General features: G+C 36.8%; 1 protein-coding gene across 12 annotated transcripts in view; it reads right to left on the bottom strand.

The window, feature by feature from the left end:
* LOC115411856 (dedicator of cytokinesis protein 9) overlaps positions 1-17,633 on the bottom strand; it is a 112,424-nt gene that overhangs the window by 48,837 nt on the left and 45,954 nt on the right. For all 12 annotated transcript variants that reach the window (XM_030124081.1, XM_030124080.1, XM_030124079.1 and 9 more), the window contains exons 2-5: positions 12,597-12,713; positions 7,668-7,757; positions 1,637-1,719; positions 31-100 (exon numbers count right to left, since the gene is read on the bottom strand). In XM_030124081.1, the coding sequence (XP_029979941.1) occupies positions 31-100; positions 1,637-1,719; positions 7,668-7,757; positions 12,597-12,713 (360 nt within the window). The remainder of the gene's footprint in view (positions 1-30; positions 101-1,636; positions 1,720-7,667; positions 7,758-12,596; positions 12,714-17,633) is intronic.

Raw genomic sequence — 17,633 nt, forward strand, 5'->3', positions numbered from 1 at the left:
AGCCGGTAAAGAAGCAGACATAAAACATACCTCATCTTTGTCAACATCTTCATCCACTTCAAACACATGGACCGCCAGTTTATCAGGCCTGGACACTTTGCTGCAAAGATATTGAATATTCTCATTAAAAGGCGTCAGAACAACAAACATTGCATCATAAAACACTTTACAGTTACTGAGTAATCTGCTATTGTACTTCTATTTAGTGTCTGTAATTCGAGGATACTTTACAGATATTTTACAATATACAACAGGATCATATTTTTAGATTAAATATGTTTTTAATACAGCAGTGGAAGTTCTTCAAATACAATTTGACCTTATTTGTACATTATTAAATATTGTCATTTTCTACTACATAATATTTCCACTCCATTACATTTACTCGACTACATTTATTTGACACTCTATCATTATAAACTTAAGTCATACATATATAATATGATGTACCACACATCTAACAGTAGTAGAGCATCTAAAATTGACTCCAAATGGATGAATAACAACATAAAATGGTCTTATATGTATTTGTAAGTGACAGACCAGACTAATACTCTTACATAACACATTGCAAGAGGACATTCAGCATAAAGAGTACTTTCTTTTTATAAGCTCATTTTTTTGATAATACTTCTGCACTTTTAATAGGGTAACTTTTCGTGATGATGACTTTTACTTGTAACAGAGTATTTCTACAAAGTGGAATTTAAGTAAAGGATATAACATGTTTACACAATGACAGCGAAATGAGATTATACATGTTTAACATACAAACTTACATGATATAACTTCTTAGACTGTAAGCCACAGTGGTTTTTTTTTAGTTGTAGTTTACATTCTGAATTAATTCTGAATTAACTCTGCTGCTGCATTGGTTCTGGTTTTCTTGAAGTTCTATTAAACCAAAGTTGCCTGTGTGACTATATTTTTCCTTACGTATTTGTCAACTTGTTTTTTTTTACAAGTAATTTCATTATATTAGCAGATGTCTCATAAGACTCACAAAATACCACATCATGGCAAATGTAGATTCCATGAGTGTTGAAACCAGCTCTCGACTCCTCATGGAAACATTAAGGTGTATACAGCTGGAAAGTGAATATGTGCCAAAGGTAAGAATCAGTTTGACTGTTTTTAACAGGGGATTCAACATCATGGCTTATTGTTTTCACTTCCTAGAATTCAGAAATGTGACAAAATATTTGGCCGGATAGTGTCAAGGTCATTGTCAACTCACTCTATACTAACATTTTGGCAGTAAAATTGATATTCTTCAGGGAAGAGGCTCGAGCTGATGACACAACCGCTCGAAAATGAGGGTGGTTTCCACACTGGCTGCAGTCGGGAATTATCCAGCACGCCATTCAAGGAAACACTCGTTTGTTGTGGGAAATAAGAATTATTTGCGTGCTATGTTTCCTTGTCATTAAGTCACGACAGTATCACATTAGCAGAAGGAAACACGTCAAAGGTGACAGCTTGTCTACAACGTGTGCAAAGTGTTTCAGTGTGAAATCTCTGGCATCCACATCGAGCACAGAGTAGCTGCCCTTACTTGCCCATCATAACAATGTCTCAGCGCCACTTTACTTCAGTGTATATAGCGTAGTATTGTGGTTTTCAACCACAAACTTACTTTGGCAGCTGTCGAAAATCTCCAGAATAGTCCTCATACTTGTAGTTGACAACGTGCCAGTCTGACTTGTAGGTCTTAATGCACTGAAAAGACAAGGGAAATTAATTAAAAGTGACTATAAAACAGTGTAAGATCAATACAATACTATTTATGTTCACAGGAGTAAAACAGGGCTGTGGGAATTTATAGTTTTCTATTCTAGGACAGTCTGACTAAGCTGAACTTAAACTCATAGAGTTTATATAACCCTGTCTCACAGAAGCTAAAGGGTTGCTTTATATATATATAGCCAATATATATAGTGCAGTAGCTCCCAGAATTATACTTATTAGTAGTCTATCTATTTATATATTAAACACTGCAAAAATCAAAATCTTACCAAGTGTATTTTTCTCATTTCTAGTCAAAATATCTCATCACACTTAAAATAACACATAATCACCTGAAGAGTAACTTTTAGTGAGATATAGGAACTTATTTTAAGACAACAGATCTTGAAACTCTTATTTCAAGAAATCTTACCAAGATAATTTTCACTTGTTCCATTGGCAGATTTTTTTGCTTGAATTAAGCCAAAAAAAATCTTGAATTAAGCAAAAAAATCTGCCGATGGAACGAGTGAAAATTATCTTGGAAAGATTTCTTGAAATAAGATTTTCAAGATCTATTGTATAAAAGTATGTTCTTATATCTCACTGAAAAGTTACTCTTTAGGTGATTATGTCTTATTTTAAGTGTGATGAGATATTTTGACTCGAAATGAGAAAAATACACTTGGTAAGATTTTGATTTTTGCAGTGAAACTAAAACTTTGAAAACTGTCAAAAGTACAAGTAGTTCGAGTTTATGCTCCTTGGATTTATTCGTACTGTTTAATCCAAAAGTCTGTCCTGAACTGGACATAAAAATACATTAAAACCAATAATAAAATGATCTGAAAGTTAAAGAGCTGGTCTCAGACATATTCAATGTGTCTTGTCTGATCCACTTATACACTGACAATAATGGCGTCTTTATTTTTGATATTTTATGACAGTACGCTGATAGTCAGTAGGTCAGTCACTGCCATCTGTCTGCGGGTCAGCTGTTGTTATATTAGCATCATAACTCCTTAACAAATACAACAAAGATAGGTCAAACGTGGTAGTAACATTGACCATAACCTGCACCGGTCATCCATAAATTTTGAGGTCAAGGGTTAAGGTCACAGGACAAAATTAGATTCAACCCTTGTACAGTCTACTGTGCAGGTATAGTATGTAACTGTAGTGATTCAGACACTCATTCTCATTTAGTTTAAATGTGATTGTATTTCTGCATCATAATAAAGTTAAGGATGTATGATTGCAAAATTCTTAGTGAATATTTCAAAATGATATTTTGCAGATAATGATGCTGATGTTACTTTCCATTTCTTTCTATTGCTTTTGTTGTTATTTATCCCTCTTTAACGATGAAATCTGCATTATGAATAGAGAATGAATTAACAGTTTAAAGGCTTTTGTCCCTTCTTCATATTATGTTTGAAAATACACAGATTCAAACACACAAATTTATGAAAAAACTGTAATATAATATCACTGTCATTGGTGAAAAGACATCTTATAGGCTGATATATCACTGCATTCCAATAGAAAATAGAATCCTATCAAATATAAAAAAAGTCATATAAAGGGAAACTGTGCTAGATATTGTAAAAAGGTAAAAAGTGTGAATGTGGTCTAGTTGAAGTATATTTCTAAGTTATTTGACCAATGTGGACTGTATTTGTGTATGTATTTGTGCCCTTTTCTTAACTGTGTTGCTGTTTGTTTTGGTTGTTGCAAAAGGTATTTTAATCTGAATTCATTTTTCCTTGTTAAATGACACACACAATACCAAATGTAATACACTACAGCTAAACCCCAGACAAATAAAACAATTCTATAAAGTATAATCTTTCAGACTCTGTCTTATTGATTAAAGAAAACAACATGTTTCTAGTGAGCGTTCATGCTTCACCTTAATCTTAACATTCACCAGCACAAACTGGGAGGGATTTTATCTGGATCTTACTTGGAAGCAAACATCTGTTCATTGTTACAGACAATGATAGGAGCAGCTCACTGGTATCTATTCTACAGAAGTACGTGCCGTTTACAAGAACTGCCCTGACGGGGGGAAACGAAATGCAACCCGATCAGGAAAGGAATCGGAAACAAGGAGGCTCCTGGTGGGTCGATCTCCACAGCTGTCCTGGTGACGTCACACTGGACTCAGAGCTGCTGTATCTTTATATCTTATGACAAGACTCCCTAAAGTATGACCTTTGACCTGGAGGCTAAACTACTGCCAACCAGTTGTTCTCTGGCTTTACAGGACAGTAAGTCTTTTAAGTATTCGTCTGGTCATGATGGTAAACCACAGTGACAGCAGGAAGAACCCCCCCCCGCCCCCCCCTTTATACCAATCATTCATTTTTTTATCAGCCCCAAATGGAATTTTTTTTTTTTTTTGTAACTTAACCCTTTCATGCATGTATTATGAAAACCTTAATCAAGATTTTTTCCTGAGTGTTTTATTCATTTTTAGGCATGGAAAAAAAAAAAAACAATTTGATTGATTTTTTTTAAAAAAATTTTTATGAACCTATTTTTCATGGAATTACAAAAATGTCCACTCAGCTGGACACCATGCATTTCATTTTAGAAGCAAAGAAACATGCTTTTACTGATATACAGTGGGAAAACTATGAAATAAAAACACTTTTAATGCTGCTAATCTGACATTTTCTCACATTTTAACATACCTGCATGGAGATAATATGCAAAAAAAAAAAAAAAAACTTTTTCGTTTTAAAAAACAGAAAACAAAAGTGTTAATTACAGTCTAATAAAAACTGCCAATTTTTTTTTTACACTCAAACATGTTACTGCAGATCAGGTTTATCTAGAACAGCAAAGTTACAGTAGTGGTATGAATTGCAGTGTATGGGATGATGCATAAGCGTCCACTGTGTTGGCTGATATGGAACTAAAACAACAAAACCCATGAATATACAAGAGAACACCTTTGAACAGCTGTCCACTGGAGTGACCACTATGCATGAAAGGGTTAAATCTTTATCGAGATTTATGTATTAAATTAGAAGAAGAATTATAACAGTAACAAAAAAAAAAGAAAACAAAAAAAGAACTAACAAACAAGACAACAAATGAGCACAAAATAAAACAATGTGCCCGAGTAGCAACAGTCAGTCTATTGATTTTGTGTAAATGTAGTCAATTTATTCCACTTTTTATCCAGTTCTGGTTCTTGCAGTCTCAGTCTGTGTGTTAATTTTTTCATTAGAAATATTTCTTCAATTGTGGATATCCACTGGTCCTTTGATGGAATGGTTGCCTTCCCCCAGTTCCTTGTTATAGTTTTTTTTTTATGCAGCAATTAAGAGTATTTTAACCAGATATTTGTCCTTTTTAAGAATGATAGAGTCCCGAAAGTTACAAAGATATAAAACATCAGGAATCAGTGGAATTGAATAACCCAACACATGGTGCACAACTGGATTTTTTTAGTTCATCTGCACCGTTGGCAACTTTTTAGTTGATTCTTGATGTTGCAACCAAGCTAAGAGACAGGATTATAAACACAGATAAATTTGTAGAAATCAATCGGACTGCATCATTCCTCATTTTCCTGGAACAGATACATATTACTGAAGAATAACAGTGGAAACAGGTCAGTTGAATGTCTCCCTAATGAGCTGTAATAAACCCACTTATTGAATGTGAAACCTTTTTTCTGCAGGCCATATTAAGTTAGCGAGATGCTTGATTTGATATGAGATTACGACATTTGCTGATCTGTTGTGATGTAAAAATAGGACAAATTTTAGCCCACAATCTGGATAATGACTCAGAATAGTGTCAGTGCTCTACAGTAATGTGTCTGTGTAATGTCTGTGTAAATGATTAAATCTTCAATCCAGCATTTGTGCTTTCAACTGATTGCCTTCAAGATGTAAAGGAGTGATATTTTGCTTTTTTTTTTTAATGGAATTATGCATTTTAAAACATTTCCCTGTTGTCTACATAAACTGTAAATGCTATCCTTGGGTCTGAATTCTTCATTAATTCAACCCCACAGGTCCATCTTCAACCCTATTTCTGAGTAATGACACCAGAAACGTCGTTTTGAGCGTTGGCCCTTTAAATGCAAATGAGCCACTTCATGCCCCACCCCCTCCAGGTTCGTTGATTGGGCTGCTCTGTCCCGTTCTGCCACTTGTGTTTGTTAATACAACCAACAACTGAACATTTTAGGTAATTGGCTCAAAGTTTGGACATATTTTCAGTATGGACTACAAGCGCTACTGCTGACAAACAATTACGTCGTACTCAGAAAAATGTTCGCCGGAAGTCTTGACCTTATACGTGCAAATGTTGTAACATGACCGGTTATAGAAATAACAAATTAAGCAGGAATTAAAACTGGTTGTAGAAATCCACTCGATTTTTGCCAAAATGAATATAAAGATAGCTTTGCAGCACCTGGAGGGTTCAAATTGAAACTTTATGAACTGTTAGGGTCCAAATACACAAATAAATGAACCAAAGACTAATAAAAGTGGGTTTAGCAAAATATGACCCCTTTAAAAGATCTCACATCAATAACTTTTGAAATATTTTTAGGTCCTTTTTGTTAAAGCTGCACATGACTTTCGTCACCAATTTCTAAAATATGGACAGAATTTGCATATTTTACTTATTAAACTGTAGATGTTACAACTTTGTATATGTGCTGCATAAGAGGAAACTGTTAAAGAAACTGAAGTAACTAGGAGTACAAGAAAATCAAGTTATACTATAGTTTTTATGGACACATACAGGGTGGGGAAGCAAAATTTACAATATTTTGAGGCCGGGATTGAAAGACAGTGTATGACCAATTAGTTTATTGAAAGTCATGAGAATTTATTTGCCACAAGAAAACTGACATAATAGAAAATGTTTTTATTCGATGTGTCCTCCTTCTTTCTCAATAACTGCCTTCACACGCTTCCTGAAACTTGCACAAGTGTTCCTCAAATATTCGGGTGACAACTTCTCCCATTCTTCTTTAATAGTATCTTCCAGACTTTCTCGTAATAGTTTTGCTCATAGTCATTCTCTTCTTTACATTATAAACAGTCTTTATGGACACTCCAACTATTTTTGAAATCTCCTTTGGTGTGACGAGCGCATTCAGCAAATCACCGACTCTTTGACGTTTGCTTTCCTGATTACTCATATGGGCAAAAGTTTCTGAAAAGGTATGGCTAATAGTGTTAGGTATGATTATGACATCAATATATGTTTGGTTTCAAAACAATTGACGTAGTGCCTGCTGAGAAAAAACAACTAAATGTTCATTGTAAATTTTGCTTTCCCACCCTGTACATGATGTAAATTTGTACATAGTTGTAAGTCGGCATGATACAAAAAGTAGTAGCAGCAACAACAAATATTTTGACCAAGCGAAAGCGGGTGCGTGGAACTCACTTTCCACAGTGCATGTCGCTACAAATTTCCGAAAATGGCCGAGTGACCTACCAGCTCTGTTTGTAAACACATGGAGAGTTTATGGTGGAGTACACTTCGAAATTGTTCACCATGAGGGAAGACATTTAGGTGTGTAATCACAAAAAGACTTACAGATTCATGACACTGAGGCAATGACTCAGGCTTTACAGATCTGACGAAAAATTGGTGATGAGTCATCCTCAGCTTTAAAGCACTTAATGGCATTTAACACTTATATGAGCACTTTTTTTGCATCTTTTTGTGTCATGCCGCCTTATAACTTTGTACAAATTTACACCATATATGTGTCCATAAAAGCTACAGTATGGCTTGATTTTCTGGTGCTCCTAGTTACTTCAGTTTCTTTGACAATTTCTTCTTACGCAGCACATACACAAAGTTGTAACATCTACAGTTTAATAAGTAAAATATGCAAATTCTGGCCATATTTTAGAAATGTAAAATGTATGTATAAATTTCACAGATCGTACCTCTTGGACAAACAGACTCTGAGCTTCTCTCTCTGCGTTTTCAGGCACTGTTGGGTAAAGTGTTCGCCCATGTCGCCTCAGAGTTGAGATCTGTCAAAAAAAAAAAACAAACAAAAAAAAAAAGAAATTACAGGTTAAAACTACAACATAGGCTCAAACTTCAGCTGTTTTGCTTTTCACTGCCATTTGCAATATAATTTCAGAGAAACAAAACTGGGGAGTTTTAACAGACCGCTAAACACGATCAACAAAGTCAATGTGAAATTGAAACAAAATGTGGCAAATTTTTCCATCATCACAGTGAACAGTCACAGCTGGGTGTTTGTGTAAATATTTTTATATTCTAGAAAAAGTAGGAGGATCTTTTCGAGGGTTCACAGGGCAGAATGCGAGGGAGGTAGGATGCATTTTTCATACTGTTAAACTTCAGGAGCTGCAGACACACCCGGAATCTGGCTCGCTGCCATTGTCCAATCAGCATCTCTGTTCCCCAATGCCTCATTCTCTAATGACCCACGTTCCCTCTGAGACCAACAGGCCTCTAGAACGTCGAAATAACAGATCAGAATATGTTTTTTTACACATTGCACAATACTGCACTATTACTTATATTGTATTTGTATTTGAAAATGACAGATTCCTCACTAATTTCAATTAAATACAAGTTTGTTTTCATGAAGATTATTTATGATAGAGTTCTATACAAACTCTTATTCAATACTGCTTTCTGGTTTTTTAAAAGAGCAAGTAATGGGACATGAATAATGTGAGGAAGACTAAGACTATCACAATAATAACATAATGATGTGATTAAGGATTGAATTGTCTTTTCTCTATTCATATGACATTCCTAATGCACTATAGTATAAGCCATGTTTATTTATATAATAGTCACAGGAATAATTATATCTACATACACTACACATAATGAAGAAGGGCCATCTATTATGTCTTATAACTGGAAAAGTAACGAATAGATTTGTGGTTTCTGCTCCAGATATGAAACAATGTGGCACAGTGAAAAATATGGAGGGACGACAAACAAAATAGCAAATGCCATAACTAGAACATATAATGATTAACTCTAAGGGAGTAGGTTTAGATAAAATTATTGAATGGATTTTCCAGTTATGCTCTGGAAACACAATGGTGTGTATCATTGTATCCCTGTGATGGGTAATGGGTGAATCAATAAAAAAATTAGGTGGAAATCATGACAACATGGCATTTCTGCTGTTTTTCTGCAGGTCAAAGCAGATGATTATACAAAATAATTGTGGAAGGATGATTTAATTAAATAACTGTGACAGGTTTAATGAAGACCTTAGCCTATAGAAACACTAACAAACTCCAGTGAAGTATTCCACAGTAGAGGATTACTCTGTGGTTAAGTACAGATATAAACAATACATGAAAGCACACTGCATTTTACGCTTTTGCAGATCAACAAAAGCTCCATTTTCCCTGAGCTGCAGTCCAGGAATGGACCACTGGATTTATAAGTTCTGTGATGAAATGCTGCAATAAGCAGCAACAACACCATCAATTCTTGGGAGGATTAATCCAAACTGTGAAGTGTGTTTGACCACACATAATCCCCATGAGCAAGAGTGAAAATTATAAATACAACCATTAAGTGTCTGCAATTCAGCTGACTTCATTAAAAGGACACAAGTGAATCCTCGCTTTGTGCAAGTCAAATGCTTGTCAGCTGTGTTTTCTATGACTGTAAGAGATGCAGACAATAATCTACTTATATTTTCCTCAATAAATTTTCATAAAATTAGAACTGGCTGCGCTGAGAATTTTTTTGCAAACCACAAAATAAGTAAATCCAATGGATGAAAAACATTAGTTAACTGTTTAACCACAGTAGAGAATCAAATGCATCTATAAACTTAAATGATACAATAATTTACTGTAAATATTACAAAGATAGAACATGAATGGTAGAAGTAAATAATTTGGACGCAGAGGAAGTGATGCGTGATTTTCAAGATTTGCACTAAAGAAAAACAAACGTACATCTTTGCAATTTCTTTATGATGCATTGATAAAATACAAAACTGCCCTTTTTTCCTCCCTGTTCTACTCATTGACCATATATTCAGCCTCAGGTTGTTTGAGTGTTGATCAGGTTCTACAAATTCCATACTGAGCTCTTATTTGTGAACCTGGAGTCTCCCCTTCCTCTTTGCTCAGCCAGGTTTCCTGCAGGCAAGATGATAATCTTTGCAAACTAAGCAGCTGAAATAAACAGCCAAGGAGGTAAGAGGGAGCCAGGAAGTGGGGAAGAGGAAGCGTTTCATTGGGCTACAAGTCACAAGGGAGTAACATGGGAGTCTCTGGTGAATAAACCCCAAAATCAATATGGGGTATGGTTGCATTTACCATGGATCTATGACAGTTGCTGTAGACACAAACTGAGGCTTTTGTTAAAAAAACAAAACAAAACAAAAAAAGGCTACAATGCACTAAATTTGTGTGCATATATAACCACCTCAATACTAGTCTTATGTAATGTTATTGGAAAAAAAAAAAAAAACGAATGGAATTTTAATTGTCTGCTACTGTATCACTGATCTGAAGCAAAACAGTCCTGATCTGGGCATTTTAGTGGGTACACCTAAAGTTGGAGATTAAAGAGGGAAGGAAAGCCCCCCTCCTGCTTTTCCTGGACAAATTTCTCCAGAAACCATGCAGAGAAAGTACAGAGGCTTGCACATATCACCCCTGTGCCAACAGCTGCCAGATCAAAACCAGATGGAGATGGTATAAACATTGCCTCATGTGTTTCTTTGCTAAACATTAACATCTCTACTTTATAAGATAGAACGCAATATTTAAGAGCAACACAGGACTTTTGATTTTGCACTGGAGATACGATAAGGTATAGATATGGTTTGTTTTCTGTAAGAAGGAACAGCAAATATCGGATTAAAAAATAACAAAGACAATCTGTTTTGGGCTTTACTTATCACTGTACTACCAGCACTGACTTGTCTCTGAAAGGCTGTTTTTTTTTTTTTCCAGCAAAAGTAACTGACATTTAATTGTCCTTGACACAGAGGCCACTTGGGTAAGAGCCTAGTGAGGCTAAAAACAGATGTTGGGTTCAATCACCGAGGCTGTGGTGTTTTTTATTTCTCAGACAGAATCACCTGTCAGCCCCTGACAACGTACTGTTTGTGTGTGAAGCTGGTATGTTACATTCAGAGCAACAGGCCGATACAAGAAGAGTCAAAGGCAAGGCTGCCCCGCTGTCACTGAGCACCCAGCTGCCAGGCCTCTGCTGTTTATCCAGAGTGAGACCTGAAGTTAGGAACACTTTCTATCCACGTTTTCTCTGTTATTCCACTAAGCATCTTTATTCCCATTAAGAGTTTAGTGGAGCCACGCAATTAACTGTAACCACAATCACAACTGTAATTGCCGCCGGTGTCATTATATAATCACTAAAAGGCTACAGTTAAAAGTTTCAGTGTGTGTAGTGATACTTTGGATTTAGTGACATTAAGCAGAGAAACCTTTTTAATACTAGTTCAAGTTTGGATATTCACTAACACTAATCCATCTGCATGCACGAATCACAATATTATCCAATTAATCACATGGCTTTTTTTGTGCAGCCCTAAAGTTTATATAGTTTAGAAGGAAGGTTGATTAAGTTGATTGATGTAATTCTGTACTTTAAATATGTTCAATCCATTTCATACAGGAAAACAACCACCTATATCCAGGTCAGGAGGTGGTTTTAGTCACAGTTTTCACATAAAATATGTAACTTACATTGAAAAACACCATGGTATAAAGTGCAGATCATTTATTTTTGTCAAATGTTATTGTTGGATTAATGCATTTGGAAAATGTAATCCATGCATATGTGATTTTTTTCTATTACGCACTACTTACAAAATATACAACAAACATGTTGTTTTTTCATTATAATCAAAGTGGGCATTACTTACACTGCAACTTTTTATGCACTCCTCTTCAGTAATGCTAATAAACTGCTGCTGTTATTGTTCTCAAGTATGTGAATTAACATTACCATATTTTTAATAGTGTATCTTCAAAGTGCAAGAAAATATTTTTAAATACCCAACAATGAATCTAGTATATTAGTGTTGAAATAAACGTGGCACCATTGTTTAAAGAAAATAATCTAAATTTCAGATGTTAGAGGTTCTCAGTGACATCTGGCTTCTTCTTAGTTTAAGATAATGTAAAAATATGCATTTTCAGCACTCTCTTTGCCATTCTCTAATGTCGGTTATTCAGACAAAAGATGTTTAACTCATCATGGTGGTGAAATGAAAGCTTCTCACCCTGAAAGGAAAGATAAAACAATAAAAAGGCCAGAATATAAAACTGCCACTGGCTCGTGAGACAGAGGGCTAAGGTCAGATCTGAGGACATGCCTTCTATGTCATTGTTGCTGTTGGTACAGATATCTTTCAGAAAGGGTCTCGCTTCCTGCAGTGCCAGCACTGAGCCAAATTTCCATTTTACAATTTCCATCCTCGATGTGGAAAGAATAAGCTAGCGTATGTCCTGTGCAATGTGGCTGGAGATAACACTTGCTCTGTCGCAACTTATGAGGCAGAATGAGTCAATTAAACAGATGGCCCCTGACCCCTCTCTGGCTTGAGCATGGAAGGATGTAAACAAAAGTAAAACCACTGTGAACGACCCCACCCAGTACGCACAACACAGGACACGCCTGAGCCAAAGGAAAAGGCAACAAAAGACAAATAAATACAACAAAGAAAACACGCAAGTGGGAGGGTAACTGATGATGTTGGACAGATAACAGTAAATGGTGTGACCCTCCCCTGGGTAAAACAGTATTTACTTCCTACCAGTGTGAACCCAACAGCAATACTCAGATCTACTTTTACCAGTTTGTTTTTGTCAGTTTTCACTCACTTCAAAGTCCTCCAGGGGGAACTGCAGCATGTCTCTGAGGACGTCGCTGAGGATCTGCGTCTTCCTCTGCACCAGCACATTTTCATAGTCCAGGGGCTCAATCACCTTGGGCTTCACCTGGAGAATAGAAACAAGGATGTTGGTGGAAAATACACACACTGTATGGTCGACAGACACAGAGGGATTTTTACGGCTTTCATGATAGAGTTGTGAGCTGACATAATATAAAGTGCTGCTCTATATGTGAATAAATTGTCACAGTAGATTAAGATCCTTTATTGTCAGTATACAGTACATTTTACCATCTCTAGAACATGCAGGAACACACCACGAACTAGGAGCAGCGGGCTTGCCATAGCAGGTGCCCAGGGAGCAAATGGGGGGTTAAGTGCCTTGCTCAAGGGCACATCAGCCAACAACTTTTTCTGCCAGTCCGTGGAATTGAACCGGTGACCCTTCGGTAACAAGCCAACTTTCCAGCCCTCTGGGACATGGCTGCCCCCGTAGATGCCTTTTGTGCCCTGATGGGCTGGTAGTCAGTGACATCCATTTATAATTCTGGTTTACCTAAAAGTTCAGTATGTACCTCTGACATGTGCTTTGGGGAAGTTTGTGTTGGAGTCAGTTTTATTCATGCAACTCCATTTCTAAGCTGACATTAGCCTTGGTTGCTAACATCCATGGTAAGTGCCTGTTCACTGATTTCTATGTGCAGGACTCAGGTTGCTTCTCTGGGAAAAACCTTTATGCTTGTTCCCAAGTCTTGGAATTTTCAGCTTCTCAACAGTGGAAACAGCACAGTGTAGAAATGCAAACATCAACAAATGACAGTTTCTCAGTGTCAAATCCAACACAATCTTCAGCCTTGAACCATTAAAAAGGCAGTTACAGTCATATGTATGTTCTGGTTAACCAAACTAGACCAGAAATCTATTATATATTTATAGGCCAAGCCTGCAGATTTGACACATCCGATCCAGCAGGTGAAGCGTTTACACCAACGCTGCTGGAAAGGACACGATGCTGAGGTTGATTAATTTAGCTGTGATGTCACACTGAGTTGTAGTAACTCATGTTGTCTGTTAGATCCACCATGATAAGACTATCAGGGTTCATCCGATCCGCAGAAAATGCATCCATTTCATGAGATTAACCCTCTGTGACAGACTATACACAAGACATGACCTGTTAAGGAAACAATTCAGTGTTTAAACTACATACAACACCAATGGAGCAAAAAAGAATCTCAATTCTACAAGTTTCCACTGATCAAAATATAGTTTTAGTTTTCATAACTTATAAAGTGAGACCATACCCCCCCCCCTTTTTTTTTGTTAAATGATCCAATCCAATCCAACTTTATTACCTCTGCCAAGGAAGTTATGTTTTTGCCAGGGTTTGTTCGTTTGTTTTTGGTTAGTTAGCAAGATAACTCTAAAAGTTATGGACAGATTTTCCTGAAATTTTCAGGAAATGTTGATACTGGCACAAGGAACAAATGATTAAATTTTGGTGGTGATCGGGGTGGGGGTGGGGGGGTGTCAGATCTGCCTTGGCAGAACTCTGCGCTCTCTTTTCTAGTTTGTAAAGCACTTTAAAAACAACCACAGTGGACCAAAGTACTATACAGAAAAAATAAATAAAAACTAAAGTAACAGGGTAAAATACAAGAATAGGTTAAAATACACTGAACAACTGTAAAAATAAAATTAAAAATTAAAAATTAAAAAAAAAAAATACAGAAGAAAAGATAAAACCTAAATAAAAGAATGAAATACAAGAATAGATTGAAACATAAAAAGTTGTACAATTAAAAGCAATAAAAATGATGTTTGATTATGTATCAGATATGAAAAAAAAAAAAAAATTAAACATTATCTGTCAATTATTATTATTACTTTCACAGCTGTTTCAAAATTCAGAGGTGGTCTTGGGGGGAGGGGTGATATGTTCACGAGAGACCCACACAATATTATCATTTCATGACAGAAAATATATGTAATGTGTGAAAACCTTAATAAATATATGCTTTAAAAAAGTAGTTTTAAAGTAGTTTTAGCTCACATATTCCACTGTCTAGAACGGATGTGCTTATCAGAAAGTGATTACGGATTTACGATGGAGTGTGACATATTTCTTTTGACCCACTAAACGTCGGTGTCCTATGCTGGATAAGGCTTACATGCTGCAGAGATACAGTAGTGGCCATTAGATCAAAGTAGGTTCTCAACACTTGCAGCTGATACGGTGGGAGGATAAAACTAACAGGCAGAAGTGCAAAATGAACAGTGACGCATTGGCTGAATTTAGAGCTGAGTGACAGCATTACTCAGATGTAGCCTCCACATCTGGACCTGATAATACGCGCATGATGTCAGACGTAGAGTCATGGATATTGACATGCTTAAATGCATGTTGCTAGCAACCTTGTTAATAACAGAGCTGCGGCTCATGCTGAAGACAGAGGGAGGAAGACCTTGTATCAGTTTCAAGGACAAGGAGGGGGGGTAACAGAGTAGAGATGGTGCCACTGTGTCTGCCAGCGGATGCAGGTTGTGACATTATCAGTCATTGTTAAGGTGAGCAACAGTTTATTCAGAGCGTTATCAGCACAAAACACACCTTGAGTTACAATTAAATTCGGTCACACTCCACTACAATTCTTTTCCTCTACCACAGGTAAGAAAAAGTAAAGAGATTGAGGCTGAGATTTATGCAGGCAGTACAGGAAAGACAGGATGGCATTAGAGACACAGAGATAAGATGTGTGTCTGTGTCACACTCAATCTGACAATAATCTGTACGTCTCAGCCTAAAAGCCTGTTCCAGACACAGTGAACAAAGTCATGTACGCATCTGCACCGACAGCGTTAACAAGCGACGTCCAGGATATAAAAAACGACACTCTTTACAAAGACTTCAGGTCACAGAAGACAGAACTCAATAATGAGCAGAGATGTTCAACACCGCCACATAGAAAAACAATGGGACAATGGGCTCTGCATTGTGACACCTCCACACATTTTATGCCCTTTGCTGTTAACAGGTTTGACTCCAGAGTAGCGGTGGTGTGGCCTCTTCTTCACTTTGTTGTTGCTGAGTATTGTTTCCCTTCCACAGTGCTTTGTCAGGCAGCGGCTGAAGATGGTCAACCACAGAGTACACTCAGCACAGACTAAGAAAATGACCATTTATAAGCAAAAGCTAAGTCATCCACAGTGCTGACCAAGATCAATGGACACTGTACTTTCACATTCAAAAGCATATGTCTAATTTATAAAATACTACACAGATTAGCCCCACCTCCTCTAGGAGATTTTATCAGACAGAAAAACAACCAGCTCAATACTAGATCAGCCATTAGGGGGGACTGTGAGGTACAAGCAAAAAAAAAAAAAAAAAAATTGTGGAGTTGCAACTGATTAATTGATTAGGTTCTTGAACCGAATGTAAAAATTCACGATTCGATTAATTGACTCGAACTGATTGAAGGGAAATATTCTATTGCAGTTTTCCTGAACTGAAGCTTCTTTGTGCATCTTAATAAGCGTCCGTGTGAAACACAACAGTGGAACCAATGTTTTAACAGCAGAGAAATGAAGGAAACAAAGCATTGATTCAGGAGAATTGTGGATGACTGATTGCTTTTGGATCACTTTGAGTCGATTAATCGTTTCAGCTCTAATCCTTTGCACAAAATGCTTTATCATATAAAGGTTGCACCAGCTGGAACACCATCCCAGTGGATATCAGGGAGAGCCCCACATATGCTGCTTTCAAAGCCACATTAAAGTACGGCTAAGAAACAACCAAACATGTGAACACTAGCACTTTAAAGGGACAGCTGAATATATATTTTAATCCTTGACATGTAGGCACAAATGTTGTTTTGTACTGTATTGTAATGTAATATATTGTACTGTACTGTTTTTTAAGTAGTAATGTTTATTTTAGTCCTTGACACATTGGCACAAATGTCGTTTTGTACTATATTGTAGGGTATTGAACTGTATTGTTTTGTAATCTATTACACTGTCTTGCTCTGTACTGCACTTATTCCACTGTATTGCTTTGTATTGCACGGATCACTGTTATTTATTTATTTATTAAGTGGAGACTGTGGATGAAAATTAGCACTGACGCTAACTCCAGCATATTTACATGTTTATACTGAAATGGAATGTATAAATGTGTTCATTAATGTGCACTGTCTGGCCTAAATAAAGATATAAATATAAAAATATAAATACATTCATTCATTATCTGAACATGCTTTATCCTCACTCGGGTCATGGGGGTGTTGGAGCCTATCCCAGCTACTTATGGGCAAAAGTGGGGTACACCCTGGACATGTCACCAGCTCATCACAGGGCTGACATACAGAGACAAACAACAAACCATTCTCATATTCACACCTATGGGCAATTTACATTAACCGATTCACCTATCAGTGCATGGATTTGGATGGTGGGAGGAAGCCGGAGTACCCGGAGAGAACCCGCGCAGACACGGGGAGAACATGCAAACTCCACATATAAAGGTCCCACCCCCATCGACTGGTGTCGGAATCAAACTCAGGACCTTCTTGGCACAAGTGCTATCCACTGCACCACCGCATCGCCACCGTACTTTCACATTTTTAACTTTAATTTATTACACTGCCGTCTCAGATATGGAAATGTCATTGTAGAAAACTGCACCTCCTCTTATTAACACACCAAATAACTTACGCTAACTAACATACAAAATTTACACAATCAGACTAACAAAATGCAGGCAACGTGTTTCAAAATCCATGTGTCAACAAACAGACGTAATCCCAGAAACGAGCATCAAACAGAAACTTAAAAAGCCATCTCTCTTCCACTCCCTCTCCACAGTAAACCAGCAGCTGTTAAGTTGCGGCTCCCACTCCTCCCATCACTGCACCCTCTCAAAGCACTGAACAATGGTTCTGTGTTGTGCCTATACTAACTGATAACATTAAATCCTTTTGCTTCAGACTCTGGATTCTTCAGACTCCTCAAACACCCAATG

This window comes from Sphaeramia orbicularis, chromosome 21 (genome assembly GCF_902148855.1).
Source record: "Sphaeramia orbicularis chromosome 21, fSphaOr1.1, whole genome shotgun sequence".
NCBI classification, from domain to species: Eukaryota; Metazoa; Chordata; class Actinopteri; order Kurtiformes; family Apogonidae; genus Sphaeramia; species Sphaeramia orbicularis.